The sequence below is a fragment of the Scleropages formosus genome, chromosome 12 (assembly GCF_900964775.1).
Source record: "Scleropages formosus chromosome 12, fSclFor1.1, whole genome shotgun sequence".
NCBI lineage: Eukaryota > Metazoa > Chordata > Actinopteri > Osteoglossiformes > Osteoglossidae > Scleropages > Scleropages formosus.
The window spans coordinates 24918688-24937322 of NC_041817.1; the positions used below are offsets into that span (position 1 = coordinate 24918688).

Here is an 18635-nt window from a genome sequence, read left to right on the forward strand (position 1 = left end):
AGCCCTCATAAATTTTCATCGCGGGGTCCTTCAGCACAGCGGGGCTCTTGTCGATATCGTTGGGCGCGTCCCGTCCCCCCTGCTTGGTGCCGCCCGTGACACGCGAGGGCGTCGACCCAACTGATGGCGCGCAGAAGGAATAAGCCTGCGCTCCCCGGACAGGGGATTGTGGGGGGTGGGGGTTCGCCCTCAACCCCAGCTTTGAAGGAACCTCCCCAGTGGCGTGTGACCGCCATCGTGGGCCGAGCAGACGACTCGGACACCGCGCTGCGCACGCACTCGACGCAAGGGGCGGAATTACTTGTTGGCCTGAGAATAACAGCTCTGCTGCAGCTCATGAATTCAATCAATTATTTACAAACGTGCAATAAAGGCCACTAACCCATTGGTACCGTTGGCACTCTGATAATTAGACACAAATCACATTTTCTCCAAAGCAATTTAGGATTATTTACCCATTTATACAGCTGGGTAATTTTACTGGAGCAATTTAGGGTAAGTACCTTATTTAAAGGGAGATTGAAACCCACAACACTTGGGTCCAAAGGCAGCAGCTCTAAGCACAATGCCACCAGGTGCCCCTGTTAAGGGCTCTGCTTCACCGATTGGACCGATATGGACTGAGGTGTCGGGACAGTCTCTGCGCCGTGTCAAGATGCTGTAGACAGACGCTTGATTCACGGGACAGACTCTAGGGCGCAAAGGTAAAACCCTGGTAAAGGGTGGCACAACAAGTGGTGGTGCAGGAGGATGTTGCTTCAATCTCCGCTCAGTCTGTGTGGAGTTTGCATGTTCTGTCTGTGTGGGTTTCATCTGAGTGCTCCGGTTTCCTCCCACAGTCCAAAGACATGCCGTTCAGGTTCCCCACAGTGTGTGAGTGACAGAGAGAGTGTGTGTGTTCCTCTGATGTATGGATGAGTGACCCAGTATCAGTAGCGTATCTAGCAGTGTAAGTCACCGCGGTGAGTAAGGTGTGTGGGCTCATAACACTACATAGAGTTCACTGGAAGTCGCTTTGGAGAAAAGTGTCTAAATAAATAAATGTAAAGGTCAGCTGAGGAATGCAAATCCCCACGATGACCCCATTGGGGGTCAACTCTCGCTTTCAAGCTCCAATCAATTTGTTCAGAAATAAAATTGACAGTTTTTCCATCGCGAGTCCAGTCATGGAACGGAAACGAAGCTGTTTTTCCTTCATCTCGGTAAATTTTATAAGCCGGCAGTTATCGCCTTAATTAGTGGATTTGCTGAAGTGTATCGTAGAGATATTTAGGGCGATGAGACGCCCGCTATTTATCGATGCGGTGCGGGAAGAAGGCTCCACAATGAATAGCTTGCTGATGGAATGGAAATGTTGGTGCAGCAGACGACCCCCCGGCAAGTCTCATCGGCACAGGGTTGCAGCGTCAGCAGTAAAGCGCCTGCGGGGGGTATAAAACCCGACTCAACAGCGCTAACGGGCAACTCGGGTTCGAGTCGGAGGCAACAAACAAAGCACGGGGCCTCCTTCGGGCAACACGACGCCCCCCCCCCTTCCATTTGTACTCCTTCAGATCTATTTTAGGATGAACATTTTCGAAGACGCTCCAAACCCGGACTTGTTCTGAGCGCTCGGCTGCAGAGACGAAAACTCCCGCGCCTTACGCTACAGGCCGAGTAGAGGGAGCCGGCGGGCTGGACGGGTTTGTCGCGGGTCCGAAGGTCGCAGGTTCGAATCCCACCTCCGGCTGTAGACACAGAGATCGCAGGTGCCCGTGGTTGATGTTGACGACCGGAGGGGTGCGGAGGAGTCGGAGAAGCTGTGAGCCGGTTCCCGCACCACGCTTGAGGGCTTCCTGGCGGACGGGGGAAGGGGTGAAGGGAGCGGGAGCCGGGGCCTTGCGGAGCGAAGCGGGTGGGGAGAGTCCCTGCTTCCCCCGGTCTCCATGCCGACGGAGGGGCATGCTCAGTGAGGACGCCTCCCTGGTAACAATAGCCAGGGAGGGCTGGATCACACACACACACACACACACACACACACACACACACACCCGCGTGCCGCACATGCCGTAGTCACACTGCTGCTGAGGAGCAGGAGACGCTGCCTCTTATCCATGGAGTAAGGAGAGCTGCCTGAGTGGCCACGATGAGTGAGATCTTCTAGAACATGTCCACCGCTCCATAGCAACAACAAAGGTGAGCACATGGCAACCGGCGCCCTTCTCTGTTTGCTATCGCTATAGTTACCGTTGAGCAGCGCAGCGTTTCCTCTCGGTTCCTCCGTACATGAAAGGGAGATGTGTTCTGAGGGTGACTGCTGACAGCATGGCGATCTTATCAATATTGTGCAAATTGGGAAAACGTTGATTTTTTTTTTTTCTTTGTTTTCCGGAAAATGTTTTGGTTTTCCCCGAAAACCCCTCTAGGAAGCCATGTGAGTGAGTTATGTTGGCGTGAACACTTAATGAATAAAAAGTTGGAGGACGTGCCTGATGTGCGTTCATCGCTGGACCTTCAGTATTAATGGTGTTAACTTGAGTATTAATAGTGTTTATTTGGTAATTATGAATTACTGGGGAATTAACTGGCATTGAAATCAACCACGGTCGCGATGGGCATCAGAGCACGATGGGCATCTTCCCTGGAGGTCCGTGAGATGGAGACGTCTTTGGCATTTTGGGGTCGGCTGTCACGGTACACCTCAGCTGGTTGTTGTGCACCGCGGTGCACCGGGGTATCGTACGGTGCTGGCTGGACTAACCCCTCCGGGTCTGTGCCCTGTTGTTAAGGAGAGGCGTTCTCAGCCAGGGCTCACGTGGCACCGGGTGCCGCTACGGCGGCGGACGGCGAAGGCCACCGCGTGTCATTGCATCTCCCCCGGACTGGAGAACACAGTGGCAAAGTGCATGGCTCACAGGCTGACGCTCCCGCGCAGGTTCGAATCACAATAACAGATGTAATGTACCGTGTTTGGGGTGGCCCTGCGACATGTGGCACAGTAAAACATGGTTACTATGGCTGTAAAATATTTCTGAATTGTAGACACATCTGGAGGGTCTCACATTAAACATTTATGAGACATTGATTTACTTTGCTGGTCACCGAAAGCAAAGCTTTTGTTCCAGCTTTAAGAGGATACAGGTGCACTAAGTCCAGGGGAGAAAAGAAGGAGGGTGCAAACACACACACAGTGTATAGTCAATGCATAAGAAAGGGTTCTGATATAATAATAATAATAATAATAATAATAATAATAATAATAATAATAATTTTTAAATTATTATTATTAACCATGGTTTAGTCAAATGCAGGTTACAATGTTTAATTTATAAATGTATGTATATACATATGCATACGGGGGGGCATGGTGGCGCAGCGGATTTGGCCGGTGTCTGCTCTTTGGTGAGTTTGGGGTTCAAAGTCCTGCTTGGTGTGCCTTGCAATGGATTGGCGTCCCATCCTGGCTGTGTCCCCTCCAGCCTCATGCCCTGTGTTCCCAGGTTAGGCTCTGGTTTGTCACGACCCTGCTCGGGACAAGGGGTTTCAGACAGCACGTGTGTGTGTGTGTGTGTGTGTGTGTGTGTGTGTGTGTGTGTGCAAATATATACACACACACACACACTTATGCTCCCTTTCAAATATATGCGTATTTTGATATATGATATATGTATTTTGATATACATATATGTATATTTTAGCCATTTACAGAGTTGGGTAATTTTTATTGTCAGTTCTCAGTGAGTACCTTACTCAGGGGTGATGAACAACATTCACGTGTGCAGAGAACCAGCGGCGGAGTCCAGTTTCTGGGCGGTGGGCCCTTGCCTGAAGATGCAGACTCTGAGTGGCTGTGAATCCTGGGAAGTTGGGGGAAAGAGACCGATCATCTCACGCACTTGTAGGAGAGCAGCGCCCCCCTCATCTCCCCCCATATTAACGGCACGTGCGGCACAACAGAAGGACTGGAGCCGTGGAGGGGGGGATAGGTCCCAGACTCGCACCCGGAGACCCCCGAGGTCCTGCACATTATTGAAGGGAAACATGTGGCCCCTACATGGGCCCCTCATACCGCACGGGGACGCGGGGGGTCTGCGAAGGATCGAGGACAATGGTCGGTGTGTTTCCTTTGTGACCTGCTGCATCCGCTGTGCGACTAGTGACTCTGGGGGAGGGGGGGGGTCAGCTGCCATCCATCAGCATCCTCTGGGGTTTATAACCAGCAGCCGGTCGTTTCCCCCCCGTAAACAGGGGTGACAGCTGATCAATGGCTCTTCCCTTCCTCTTTCATCAGGAACAACCTCCAAAACACACACACACACAAAAGCACACACTCTGCTCTTGATGAAGCCCTACAGTCAGACGCCCCGGTGAACCGCGCAGAACCTGAAGAACACACCTCTGTTGCATCCACACCAACCCCCCCGAAGAAAGTCTGTAGTGTGTGACTGTGACTGGAACGCGACCCGCTGTGATACACAGTGTATGTTACCGGTGTGCGGAGGACCGTGAGGAGTCCCATCCGCCCGGATGCTCGAGGTGCTCACGGGCGCCGTATCTCCCGTCGGCCTCCCATTGTTATCTGTGCCCCCCTACAAAGGACCCCCCATCTCCATATGACGGGTCTCCTGGCACACACCTCACTTCCGCTGCTGCTGCCACCCTGGCTATGACTGTTTACCACGGTATGTTCATGAGCCTCGCCGGCGATGAGGTCACACGTCGACACGAAGAGACGGGAAACGAGATTCTTGAAGGGCAAATGGCAGAACCGGGAGGCTGCTGGTGACCGACCCGGTTCAACACCCTGCTAGGTGTCGCTTCTCAGGGATTCTGTCTTCAAGAACCATTTGTGTTCCGGAAGCTTCTTGTATTTAAAATAACATACAGCAGATGCTTTCCTCCAAAGCAACTTACCATTATTTACCCATTTATACAATGCTACTGGAGCAATTACCTTGCTCAAGGCTACTACAGGCAGAGGTGGGGATTGAACCTGCAACCTCCGGGACCAAATGCCGCAGCTCTAATCACTACGCTCCCAGCTGCCCCTTATAAAGAAATATTAATTTTTTATATGCCAGGTGTTTAAACAAACTCCTTTAACAGTTTGCTTCTTGAATCAAATCCATCTCTTTGACCAGACAGAAGGGCCTTAAGTGTAGTGTTAATCAATACCGCGGTAAGGGAGAGGAAAGAGGGAACCCCCCCCCGAACCCCCCTGATACGGCTTCCAAATTGTCCGTAGCAGCGTTTAATCACCCCGTTTGGGTTTCTCATCAAGGAATTCTTCCGGGAATCCCGGCTCACGGCTTTCAGGGATCCGGAGGGAACTGAGCCGTCGATTCCTTTCGGGTCGCGATGGATTTTATCGGACGGTTCGGTGGCGTCTCATGTGGGACGCGAGGTGTGCGGGACCGTCCTGTCCCTCCGTGTCACTGCCAAGATAGCAGCGTGCTGTCAGGGTCCCTGTTTGCTGGAATGCTGGTAGTGCGGTGATTAGAGCTTGCCCTTTTAGACTCAAAGGTTGTTGGTTCGAATCCCCCCTCCAGCTGTAGCACCCTTGAACAAGGTACTTACCCTGAACTGCTCCAGTAAAATAACCTTGCTCTGTAACTGTAAGTCGCTTTGGTGGATAAGCATCAAATACGTGTGTAAATGTAACTGTCACACTCCGTGAGACGTGTTGGCGCTTCTTGGACGAGCTCTATTTATAGACACCGCTGCTAATCACGCTGCACGCGGCCCCAGAAGGAGCATCGCTCATCCTGAGATGGATGTTCATCACTCTCTGTCCACAGTGTACCGCAGTAGAACGCCGTCCCACGTGCACACACCCCCCGATGCGCTGCTGTCGACAGCCCGCGGTACGGCCCCTCTACCTGTGATTTACTCCAGTTTTACCTTTGGTTGCTCACACGTGTCGCCCGGTGGCACCCGGGCTAATCCACGGTTTAGTGAGATGAGCTCCTCACGCATGCTTCTGCGATGCTGCATTAGTGCGGATTAACAGGCGGGATCCCTCCCCCCCCCCCTCCGAGTACACAGTCCCAGCTAATGCACTGTCCACAGAGCTGACTGAGGCATCCTGGGAATGTCTTGCAGCCTGCGAGCAACGGGAACGGAATTACCAGCACCGCTGACACCTGAAGATCCACGCAAATCCAGTTTCTGCAGGTACGAGCTTCCTCGGCTCACGCTTCTTCATGGGGGGGGGAGCGGGGCATACTATAGTTTCGCAAACTATTAGTAATTACATCCCATCCATCCGCTTTCATTGACCGCTCCTATCGGTGAGGGTAGCAGTGGTCCGGAGCCTATCCCGGAATCACTGGGCGCAAGGTTGAGGGTGATGCCCCCTGGACTGAATGAGTAATTACATCCCTCTTCATTTAATTATGGATACATCCATGTATTATTATTATTATTATTATTATTATTATTATTATTATTATTATTATTGCAGCGCTGGCAGGGTTTAATTTAAAGGAACTGGAAGTGTGGCAGACAGGGTTAGTGCTTTGCAACCGGGTGAACCTGGGTTCAAATCCATGGTCCTTGATCAAACTTCTTACCCTGAAGCGATGCGGTAAAAAATACCATGCTGCAGAAAGGGCTGAATCGCTGTAAGTGCCCTGGTGCGGACCCGCTGAGAGGTGTCTGCTACCTCAATGGATGTGAACGTACAGGGCAAAAGAAGCAGCGATTGTTCCAGAAGCGCTGCGGGTTCGCTCTCGTTACACGCACCCCCTCCCCGGAGTGTGCGAGCGCTTCCGCCGCCGTGGTGCGTGTGCGATGTCACGCTGAGTTGGGGGGCTGCGGCTCCCTGTAGCTGTGCGCCTTCACTCACGGATGCTGGATGGACGGATGCGTTTCGCCGCTCACCCCTCCTTGGTCAGCCTGCCTGGGGGGTCACGCCACGGTCACACCACCCCCCGCTCCTTCATCTTACACCGCACTCAGCTGTCAGCACTCAGTCCAATTGAACGGCGGAACAAAGGCCCGTTTCATCGTCGCTCCGCCGCATTCGCGCGGTTTCGTGGCTGTCGAGCGCCCCTCGAAAAGGATGGGAAGGGCGAGACCGAGGGCGTCGCGTCTCCCTCGGGACTATGTGACAGCAGCCGCGGTAAAAGGCGGTAATAACGCAGGATTGATCAAGTGTCTTGTTTAAGCTCTGGAGAAGTGAATCTACCAAAAAACAGAGTAAACCAGCGCACTAGTTACACTGGGCACGGGGGCTGCCGATGGTGCAGTGCTTACAGCTCTTATCTTCGGATCCAAAGGTGTCGGGTTTGAATCTCTTTGAGCTGCTGTAGCACCCTTGGCCAAGGGACTTACCCTGAATCACTCCAATAAAAACTATCCCGCTGTTTAAGAGTGTGTGTAACTGCAGGTACCTTGGATGGTGTAAATCACTTTGGAGAGAAGTGTGAGTGAAGAAATTAATAAATGTAAATATTGCCATATGCAGAAACCGAAAAAAAAAAAAAAATCATGCTGGACACAAAGCCTAGTGATTTGACCCACCGTGTTGCAATGAGAAGGTTATAAGTTTGAATCCCTTCTCCTGTTATAACACCATCAATGAAAGCACTTACAGTAAAAATTACTGTAAATCACAAAAGTGAGTGTTAAATAATGGTTAATAACAAAGAAAAGTGTGATAATAACTTAAAAAGCACGAGTGGGTACCATAGGGCTCGGAACTCTCGCCTTCTACCACGAAGACACAGCTTTAAATGCCCCCTGCTGTAGTTCCCCTGATCAAGGTACTTACCCTGAACTGACACAGTAAAAGTTACCCAGCGGTATAAATAGGTAAATCAGTGTAAGTAGCTTAGCATCTGAAGATCAGTTTGGAGAGAAGTGTCAGATGAATAAATAAGTAAATAACAAAGATACAGGACCGTGACCTTATGAGTTGCTCCCTTTGCACGGCTGTTTCCACCCACAGACCCCCCATGTGGAAGTTCCATTAATTAAGTTATTCCATTAATGACCAAGGACAGTGAAGCTCTTTTCTGTGCAGTTAAGGGTTAAAAGTGCAGCGATATTATCATCTGTGAGATGTAACAGAGCAGCGCAACAAAGAACCCAGCGGATGAGATGGGATATTATCGGAGATGGCGAACGTGCGCCGGGGAGCGAAATCAGTGTCGCGCCGACGCCCGTCTCCCTCCCTGCCGCTGCAGAAGGACACGATTAAAGACGGCGGCGGGACGGAGCAGCGCTCTGGGATCCACTTTGTGTTTGTGTTTCTGTGACTCTAATGATGCATAATTGGCGTGAGGAGATTCGCAGGGGGTCCTCCACACCTGATGCAGTGTCGGGGGGGCGGGGGTCAGCTGCTGTCAATCAATGCCTTGTGGGCGGGGTTTCGCTCCATCTCTCACACACAGAGGGTCCTCCGTGAGTTTACATGCAGTCAGTGGAAGCGCAAGAGACCACGACCCTCCCCTCCGCCCTCCGAACCTAAATACAGCCTGGGGCCTTCAGACCTCCGGTGGGACTCTTGTTGCTGAACATCGAGCGGTGGACATGGGGTTCGACCGCATGTAAGACAGGAGGCCGAGCGGGGATGGTCGAGGGTCTTCCGCATTATTCATTTAGCTGATGTGCTTCTCCAAAGCAACTTACACTATTTACCCATCGGATTACGGCTCAGAAATTTCATTACATTAATCCAGGTTAAAAACCTTGATCGAGGGTAGAACAGCAGGAGCGGGGGCTGAAACCCGAGTCCTTCATGTCCAAAGCGGGCAGCTTTAACCGCTACGCCCCCTGCTGCCCCACGTTAAGTAAAGAAAGTTCATCAGAGAAAGCTATAAGCAAGGGGCGGCAGAGTGGCACAGCGGGTGGCCACACAGCACCTGGGCTCTGGGTTCCCACACGGGTTCGACTCGGGCTTCATCTGTGCTCGCATGTTCTCCCCATGTTCGTATGGGTTTCCTCCAGGTGCTCTGGTTTCCTCCCACAGTCCAATGACATGTGTTTCAGGTGAATTTGTGATTCCAAACTGCTGTTAGTGTGTGTGTGTGTTTGCACTGTGATGGACTCATATACCCTCCCTCACACCCTGTGCTTCTGGGATAGACTCTGGACCACCGTGACCCCCCCCCACCCCCCACTGGACAGGCAGTTACTGCGAATGCACATTTCATTACAGCAGATTAATTTCTGAACTTATTGATGGCTGATTGATCGATTGGTTATCGCTGCTCTTCCTGTTTGAGCTCCCATGTAAAGGAACGATTTCTACAACTGTCACACAACCTGCATCTGCTCTCACAGCTCTATGAATACATCTCGTAAGACGCCTTTGTTGATGTTTTCTTCATCTCTGCTCCCTCCCTACCGTCGGAGTGCAGTGTATCGCGTCGCCATGGTTCTGGACGCTGGACTCAGAGGGGGTGTGTGACACCAGAAATGGGCGTTTGCTGGGGGCCGAACCGCACCAGAGGGGCCGAGGACTGAATAAAATGGGGTGAGTTGAGCCGCTTATGGTACCACGATTTAAACAAGTGTTTTATAGAAGACATGTTGTGTTACTGTGTTATACTCTGCTGTATAAATGGGTAAAACACCCTGACTATATAAATCAAACACGTTACCTTCAACAACATTTAGCTGATGCTTTTCTCCGAAGCAACTCACAATGTCAGTCTGCCTGCAGTTATTTACCCATTTATACAGCTGGGTAATTTTTGGGTAAGTACCTTGCTCAGGGGTACTGTAGTTGGAGGTGGGAGTGAAGCTGTGGATCCAAAGGCAACAGCCCTAACCACTACACTACCAAGTGCCCCCCAACAGCAGTGTCAGGTAAATTGATTAATAATAATGTGCTTCTGTGTAAATGCTTTTTTTAATATTTTTCTATTTTTTATGTTTGCATTTATTTAGCAAGATGATTTCGTCCAGGGGGGGCCGGTGCCTGCCGCGGGGTGGGTCTAGGGTTCGAGTCCTGTTTGGGGGGCACCTTGCGACGGATTGGCGTCCCGTCCCGGGTGCGTCCCCCTTTGGCCTCGTGCCCCGTGTTGCCGAAGCGGATCTTGACGACGGATGGATTTTGTCCGAGTGTCGTGGGCGCGGTCCTCTGTACTGCGGTACTCGAGGTTCGGACGGAGCAGCATGTTTGCATCTCGTCCAGGAACTCCTCGCAGCTCCGTTATGGGTCCTAGAGCAGCAGTCGCACACATTTAGAGCCCCGCTGTTTGATGTGAAAGACCCCCCACGGACCCTTTGCGGAGTCACAGCAGTGCGGCCTGCTGGCTCCGGGATCGAACCCATTAGAGGGCGGCAGAGCTTGTCTGGCAGTGTCTGCGGGGATCCATGCTAATTCGGTCTCACACACACACACACACACACACACACACACGCTCTCGCTCTCATCTGCCTATCTGTCAGGCCCACAGACGGGAAGGCTGTCGTAAATGAAACGACGCGCTTCACCGCATCCGACGCGGCAAAGTGCTTTAAGGGCCTCCAAGTCCGTTTATCCGCACGTCAGCAGTTCCGCGCCGGGGAGCATTAAGATGCATCGTGGGTAAATCGCGGGTGTCAGCGGTGATGAATGAAGCACCTCGCCGGAACCCTCGTTGAAATGCTTAATGTCCCTCCCTTAAAAATCAATCTGCCTGATTGCTTTCTTCGTGCTGCTAATTGTATCGGAGGAATAACAGAGAGGCGGAAAAGACGCGGCGATTTTTTCGACACGCAAACACTAGTGTTTTATAAACAGGGGATCCCTTCAAATAAGTAACACTGGGTCCATAAAGAGGGCGCCCACTGTTCTCTAAGGCTGGTGATGTAGTGGTTTGAACTGCTCCCTTTGGCCCCCAAGGTTGTAGGTTCAATCCCCACCTCTGGCTGTAGTACCCTTGAGCGAGGTACTTACCCTGAATTACTGCAGTGTAATTACCCTGCTGTATAAATGGGTAAATAACTACAAGTAGATTAACACTGTAAGTTGCTTTGGAGAAAAGTGTCAGATAAATGAATAACTGTCATAAGCTGTGCCATTTGACCCTTGTGCCCTGGAGGTCCAGCGTTGTCATCTTTACAGCAGCGGAGGTGCATCCAGGTTCTCCTCCGTCTCCTGGATTGAGCGACATGTGTGTTTATAAAATCTAAACCTCCGACTTTTAAATAAACTTCTAAAAAGAAGAAATGATTATGAAATACACACCTGATCCTACTTACCTACTTGGTTTAACTGGCGAAACACTTATTTTTACACCTTTACACTACTTGTGTGCTTGTACTACGCACACGATTTCCTCCGAAGCAAAATATGGGACTGGTCATCACACACCTGATACGTCTCATTAGAAAATCATGGTAAAACTAAAGGACACGAGGGCTTCACACACTTTCGAGCAGCGCTGTACACACACACACACACACACACACACACGAGATATGTACATACAGCACATACATATTTAAAGTGATCGAACAGACCCAGTTGTTTACTCATGTAGTCGCTCACTGTGTTCTGAGAGTAATTTTTTTATTCTGGCGGTTAAGTGGTTGTCCATAATGAAGGAACGAATACATGAGCGGAAGAACTGGCTCTTCAGCTGCCACGCCGATGGTACCATGGAGAGGTTTGGCTTTTTATTTTGTTCTTTGCTGATATGTTGAGCAACTTGACAAGCACTGGTGTGTGTGTGAGAGATGGACGTCCTTGTGAAGGTTTGTCCTACTGGTGTCCCGTCCTGCCGTTGCGTCTCCAGGGCTGGGGTCCTCGAGCTTCCCTCCGAAGGTGCGTCCTGGGACTTCAGCCGCCCCGATGCCTGATGTGAGAGACGTGTCGTGCGATGACTCGGCGGTCGACTGTCACGCTGGTGGCGTTGTCCACCTGGAGCCATGCCTTCCTGAGCTCCAGGAGGCTCCGCCGGAGATCCCTGGCTGCCGTTCCGTTGCCCGTGGCAACCGCTGTCCCGTTGCCCCCGGCTGCCAGGGCCTCGACAGCCGCCCCGCGGACGGTACGAGCCGCGTGAGATCCGCCACCCGGCCGGGTTGGGCTGAGACCTGTGGGCACTGTGCCCAGGAGGACGTCCCCAGCGCCCGGCTCTTCCGCAGCATGGAGAACTTGCACTTGTCGGCCCTTTCCGACGCAGGGCTCCACACCTTCGGCGCCACCTGCAGGAGCGTGGACAGCGAGCTCGCCTTCCACTGTGCCGCCGCCAGCGCCGGGTCGCCCGAGGCCTCGAACCCGCTCCGTGTGCCGCTGAGGAGGGACCGGCCTCTTCTGCCTCAGGGGCTTTTCCCCGTTGCGGACGAGAGGACAGCCAGCGGAAGCACGTGGAAGGGAGTGAGAGAAAGGCTCCGCAGCCAAAGCGCCCGGGCGATCGAGCCAAACAGGCCGCTGAAGCCGCGGGGCACGGCAGCCAAGGCCGCCCCCACGTGGGGGCCCCGTGGGGGGGAAAGGGCCCACACCTGCCCCGCCGGCTGCCGCTTGGCCCGTGGCCCGAGGCTCCTGTCGACGCGTCCCATCACGAGCCCAGAGGAGATCAAGCAGGAAGTGATGAGGAGGCTGCAGCTGCGGCGCCAGAGGAGCTCCCCCAACCTGGCGCTGCCCTCGACCGACCCTCCCGACGGACTCTATTCGCACTGCAAACCGGAGCGCAGGAGGCCCCCCGTGGGGCGTCTGCACATCCCCACCTTCGAGGAATTCAAGAGGATGCGGCAGAAGGAAGGTGGGGTTGAGGGGGTTAAACAGGATGGACGGAACGACGGAAAGGGAAACCCTGCGGAGGCGGAGCCGGGACACGCGGAGGGTCCTCCCGCACCCCAGGACGGGGGAACTGGTGTCAGCGAGGACGTCCCAGACGGGCGCTCTGGAGAAAAGAGAGTCGTGGACGACCCCACCGGCTCGGAGGCCACCGTCAGTGAGAGCGGAGGCGCAGACGGTGTCGCCGCCCCCGTGTGCACAAGCCCCGCCCCCAGGTCCTGCCTGGACCCCCAGGCAACGGGCCAAGAAGAGCCTCCCGGGGACCTCACGTGGAGCCCGAACGCAGACACGGCCGGTGTTGGCGCCCCGCACTGGCGCGAGAGCTGCGCTCCGTCGTCCAGCTGCTGCCCGTCTCTCCTGCTGGACGGCGCCAAGATCTCCAGGATCCGGGACGGGTTCTTCGGCTCGGCTCTGGACCTCATCAGGAAGAGGTGAGCTGCTTCGAGGGGGGGGGTTATGGTGGGTGTCACAGAAAACACCAGGGCTGATGATCACCAGCTCTTGATTTATTCTGGAATTGGTCTGCATTGGTCTGTATGGGGTGGGGGCTGCAGTAGGGTCCATGTTCTGTGCTCCGCTTTGGAGCTCCAGGTTCCACAGTTTGGAGAAAGGGATGGAGTCGGGCTCCGGCGGCCCCCCCTTACGAATGTGAACTTTCAATGGGTATGTAGTGCTGGTCCAGAAAGGCTCATAGTTCTGCTGCTGGACAGTTTTGTCCCACAGCTCATTCACCCTGTACTGTGGGGGGAACCCCCAACACACACTGTGCAGGACATCTTCGGGACAGCAGGTGGAGCAGCGGCTAGAGCTTCCGCCAAACCTGCTCCGCTGTAGTTCCTTGCTCAAGGTATTAACCCTGACCTCATACAGGAAAAATTTCCCTGCTGTATCAATAGGTAAATCAGTCTAAGTAGCTGAATGTACAAACCTGGCTGAAAGTGTCAGATATAAGTAACAGTAAGGTGTGTATTAATAGAGACACATCCCAATTTCTCCCATGTAATCTGACTTTCTGTGACATATAATAACTGATCCGTTCATTCATTCGAGTTCAAGACCTCGGATTGAAGGCCCGGTTTTTACAGCCTGTCGAAGCCTGCGCTTCCGTTTACTCTGATCCCTACTTCGCTCTGGAGAAGAGTCGGGGAAAAATGTGTTAATGCGACGACACACCGATCGACACCGATATGAAGCCCAGTGTTACTGTACCAAGCAGTAAACAGCACCCAAATTACCATGTGGAGATGACATACCATGTGTCACATATACAGCGTTTTACCCGTTTGCACAGCTCTCTGCGTGGGAGAAACAGACACCAGAAGCCGCACACACACAGAAGGGGGTCTGGAACATTGTGTGTGTAGACACGCAGTTCAGGTGTTAATGTGAACTGGTGCATCTAATTGCTTCAGCCTGAGCCCCCTGAGCCCTGGGATGGGGATTCAGGAAGGGGGGGAGGTGCTGGGCGAGCGGTGAGGACAGGATGGGAAGAGGAGGTGCTGAGAATGGTAATACCATCCCCGACTCACCCGCTCTCCCTCCCCCAGCTGCACTGCAGAAGTCGTAGCCGAGGCCTCCGCCATGCTGTCACGTGAGCGGGACGGCGATGACGTCACCGCTCCCCGGATGAGCCGTCAGCCCGCTGCGGTTGCCATAGCGACTGCGGCCAGTGGTGCGGAGACCGGGGATGAGCCTTGCGGAGGGGGTGCGGCGACAAACTGTGTAAGACACCTCCTGGTGCTGTGAGCATGAGAGATGCCCCCCCCCCCACACACACACACACACACACACACACACACACACACACACACACTTATGTACTACAGATCCTGTAAATACATATGTGTCTTTATGTACCATGGTATTGTACTTATTGTAAGGAGGGCTGTTTCACTCACTCTCTTACTGGCTTTTGTTGACCGCTTGTCCGGGTCAGGGTCACGGTCATCCGGAGCCTGTCCTGGAATCACTGCGCACAAGGCTGGGTGGGGGAGACACCCGTCCATCACAAATGTCTGTTTCTTTATATTTAATAAAAATATTATGAAAAAAAGTAATAAAAAGCCAACAGTCACTGACATTGGGTCCACAACTCGTCAGTTCACACGCTGCCATATCGTCACACATGAAGACGCGTCACACCTGTTCCGTGTCGCCTCCCTCCTCCAATCAGCAGCCCTCCAGCCTGGGCTGCCGGCGGTCCAGCCTGGATGTGGCGTACGAGGCGGCCGAGTCGGTGAGAGTGCAGCGCGCCTGTCGCCTCCGCCCCCACTTCAGCGACCCGATGCCCACCGACGGCGCCAAGCGCAAGCAGCTGGAGCTGAAGATGGCAGCAGCGGCCGCCTTCCTCCATCGGCAGCAGAGGACTGGGAGCGGCTGTGAGTGGGGTGTCGCCGTTCATGCAGCAACGACAGCAACACCGGGCTGCTGTGCATTTCGCAGCTGCACATGTGGCTCTGAGGAGGAACGGCCTGCTTTTTACTGTACGACACAATTCCCAGAATTCCCACAGCGTGGGGTAACATTCAGCCGCAGAACATGGTGGCATAGGGTGGCACAGCGAGTAGCGCTGCTGTCTCACAGTGCCTGGGTGGTGCGAGAGGACACGATTGTGGTTTGATCCCCGCTCAGTCTGTGTAGAGTTTGTGTGTTTCCTCGGTGCTCTGGTTTCCTCCCACACTGCAAAGACATGCTGCTCAGGTTCACTCATAGTGTGTGACTGACACAGAGAGAGTGTGTTCCACTGATGTATGGATGAGTGACATAATGTATCTAGCAGTGTAAGTCACCGCGGTGAATAAGGTATGTGGGCTGATAACACTACATAGAGTTCATTGGAAGTCGCTTTGGAGAAAAGCATCTGCTAAATAAATAAATGTAAAACACATTGAATCTATGGACAGAAGAGCTCTTTGTGCTTCATCAGAGAAAATGTGTCCTGTTACACCATCACAGGAACGCTTTTAAAACTCAGAATGTAGCAAGCAGCAAGGGACTGATGGAAAACCCCTCCCACCCCCCAATCACAGCAATATAGTGCAGCAAAATGCAGAATAAACTGTAGCATAAATAGCAGCAGCAGCAAATTTATGGAGGTGAACACCATCGCTTACACAGCGCAAACACTGGACAGTGGAGCTCTGCGAAGGGTTCAAAAAATTTGCATTATTTTGATTATCCTCCTCTGAGACGATGGAGTAGAGAAGCGGATTAAATTTATTTTTATAGCTAAGGAGGGAAGTGCCCTTCGCAATAAACCAAAAACCAGAAACTTTACCTGTACTCCAGAAATCCATACTTCGTTTACCTGTCCTTCAGCCCGTTTGGACCTCTTACTGAATTACGTGAGGAATATATGAATCGTTGATCAAAAGTGTAATTAAATGTATCAGTGTTACATCAGCCACTTTTTACCGTGCTGCTCAGGTAACCTCTGGGAATTTTTGCATGTGCAGCTATAACTGGGGTCAGACTAAGTGCACAGAGAGATGGTATATTATTTATTTGTTGCATCCTCTTTAAAAAGTGTTACTGTGTGGGCACCTGACTGCTTTGGATGTTATTCTGCTGTGGGGCAGCAGGTGGCGTAGTGGTTGGCGCTGCTGTCTGCTGATTTAGAGGTTACGTGTTCAAATCCCACGTCATACTGTCGTATGTTTGAGCAAGAGACTAACCCTGAACTGAAACTACAAATTGCTCAGCTGTATAAATGGGCAAATCACTGTAAATTGCTTTGAAGAAAAGTGTCAGATATAGTACATATGAAGGATCGTCCTTTAATTCCTTGTACATGCACATGTTCTTGGCCATCAAAGTGACCTTCTGGTAAAACGTGTTCCTGTTCACAATGGGTCTGGTGCATCTTCAGCTAACTGCTGCTCTTCTTCAGCTGGCAAGAGCCGCTCGGAGACCACCGTGGGGGCCGAGGATGTGGCTCTGGGCGTCGTGGCCAAGACGGGGCAGCACCGCTGGAGCAACGTGAGCAGCCTGAGTGCGGACAGCGGGGTGGTGGGGCTCAGCGACGAGCGCGAGGAGGACGAAGTGCACCGGCAGAACCACTCGGCAACTTCCGAGGTGGAACGTGTGGACAGCGGCATTGGCTCTGGACTGGCCCGGCACTGGGGGCCACCGGGTTCCTCCCTCAGGGCCTGGGAGACCCGGCAACCCTGTCCGGACTGCGGACAGCTCGACCCGGCTGTGGGCGGCAGTCTCTGCGACCGGTGCCTGAAGCTGCGCACGGAGCGCAAGGAGGCCGTCCTGGAGTTCCTCAACACTGAGGCCAGCTACGGTGAGGACCTCCGCATCATCAAGGAGGAGTTCTACTGCCCGATGCGCGGGGCCGGCCTGCTCACCTCCGAGCAGCTGGCCGTGGTCTTTAGCAACGTGCAGGAGCTCATCGATGTCAACGAGAAGTTCACCGAGCGCCTTCAGGATGCCATCGACCGGGCCTTTGACCAGGTGAGGCAGGTCTCCCTGCGCAGACTCCAGGTGTGCATCGCGTTTCACGTGCTTTACTTGTTGCCTATGCGCACACGTCCCTTAGCACCCAAAGTGCAGAAATGCACCGTCATTGGTCCATTCTCATCCAGGGTGATGAGGATCTGCTGACGGTGTGCATTGGCGAGATCTTCCTGGAGTTCGTCAACATGCTGCCCGCCTTCCAGACCTACTGCCTACAGCAGTCCAGCTCTGTCAACATGCTCAACACATTGGAGAAGGAGAAGGAGCTGCTGAGGTACGGTCCTTTGGAGATCTCCCCAGGCTTCACTCTACCAAGCCCTTGTCACTCCATTGCCATTGTCATTCTATGTACCGCCGTTACCCATTAGCTTACGGGTTCTAATTTTCAGAGTGGAGGAACCGAGTACAATGGCTCCCCACCTCAAGAACGCATTTTGGGGCCAGATTTGGTTCAGGTCCTCATTCTGGGTTCCCATTCCAGGTTCCTCATTCTGCAGTAGCCTAACTAAGGGAATGCTCCTCTGTTCCAGAATCTTCTTAGACGTCTCGCAGAATGACAACACAGCCTTGCGGAGGATGAACCTGCGTTCCTTCCTGATGGCGCCGCTGCAGAGAGTGACTAAGTACCCACTACTTCTGAATCGCATCAGCAAAGCGACAGCTGAGAGCCACCCGGACAGCGGGAGCCTGCGCGAGGCCAAGCGTCGTGTGGAGTCTCATCTGGAGCACATCAACATGAAGACCAAGCAGGAGGGCGCAGCCTGGTCACTACGTTCCTTCCGCCGGGACAGCCGCAGGAATCGCGAGGCCGGCACTGTCGAGATGCGCGAGGTGTCCATGAAGGCCGTGGGCTGGATGCGGGAGAGCACTCGTTTTGTGATGGAAGGTGCCCTCCAGCTGTCGCAACCGGCTGACGGCCAGTGGACCAAGAAGGGAAGCAAGGTTCTCAAGTTCCAGAACGTGCAGAGTGTGCTGATGGTGCGCACTCGCCGGGCAACAGACGCACCACCTGAGCGTGGGATTCAGGGCAGGGACCCTCCAGAGCCTGTGCATGATGGTGTGCTGGTACTCATCAAGGACAAGAGCAGCGGCAAGTTCGCCGTCCTGCGGGAACCCATTCGACTGGGAAACTGCGTGGTGTCGGTTGACCCCGATTGTGACGATACCTTCGAGCTTCTGGACATCCCTCGTGAGGCCTTTGTTTTCCGGGCCGCCGACAAGTCCCGCACACAGCAGTGGTTCCACCAGATCAAGAGATACTCGTGTGACCTGGGGCCCTGGAGAAAGAGGCGCAATGCCCTCCCCAACATCATGATCAACACAAACCAGAACCGGTCCTGATACTGGACCCTGAGGAACACCACCTGAGCTACGGAGAACATCAGCTTCCTTTTCTCCGTTCCAGTGCCGTCGCTGGGATCTTCTGAATCTCCCAGACAAGTAAACGTCAGGATATGAAAAA

At 53.2% G+C, this 18635-nt stretch overlaps 1 protein-coding gene across 1 annotated transcript; it reads left to right on the top strand.

Annotated features, from left to right (window-relative positions):
• Positions 1-11767: 11767 nt before the first annotated feature.
• Positions 11768-18530, top strand: arhgef49 (Rho guanine nucleotide exchange factor 49). The gene is made up of 7 exons (XM_029256921.1): positions 11768-13143; positions 14125-14184; positions 14260-14434; positions 14844-15090; positions 16602-17170; positions 17302-17447; positions 17704-18530. Exons 1-7 carry the CDS (start codon positions 11768-11770, stop codon positions 18512-18514), a joined length of 3384 nt encoding a protein of 1127 aa, XP_029112754.1. The 3' UTR covers positions 18515-18530.
• The last annotated feature ends 105 nt before the right edge of the window (positions 18531-18635 follow it).

Coding starts and splice junctions, on each gene's coding strand:
- arhgef49 (XM_029256921.1), top strand. CDS start 11,768: ATGCCTGATGTGAGAGACGTGTCGTGCGATGACTCGGCGGTCGACTGT. Junction 14,185..14,259: donor GGGGAGGTGCTGGGCGAGCG/GTGAGGACAGGA, acceptor TCCCTCCCCCAG/CTGCACTGCAGAAGTCGTAG. Junction 17,448..17,703: donor AAGGAGAAGGAGCTGCTGAG/GTACGGTCCTTT, acceptor CCTCTGTTCCAG/AATCTTCTTAGACGTCTCGC.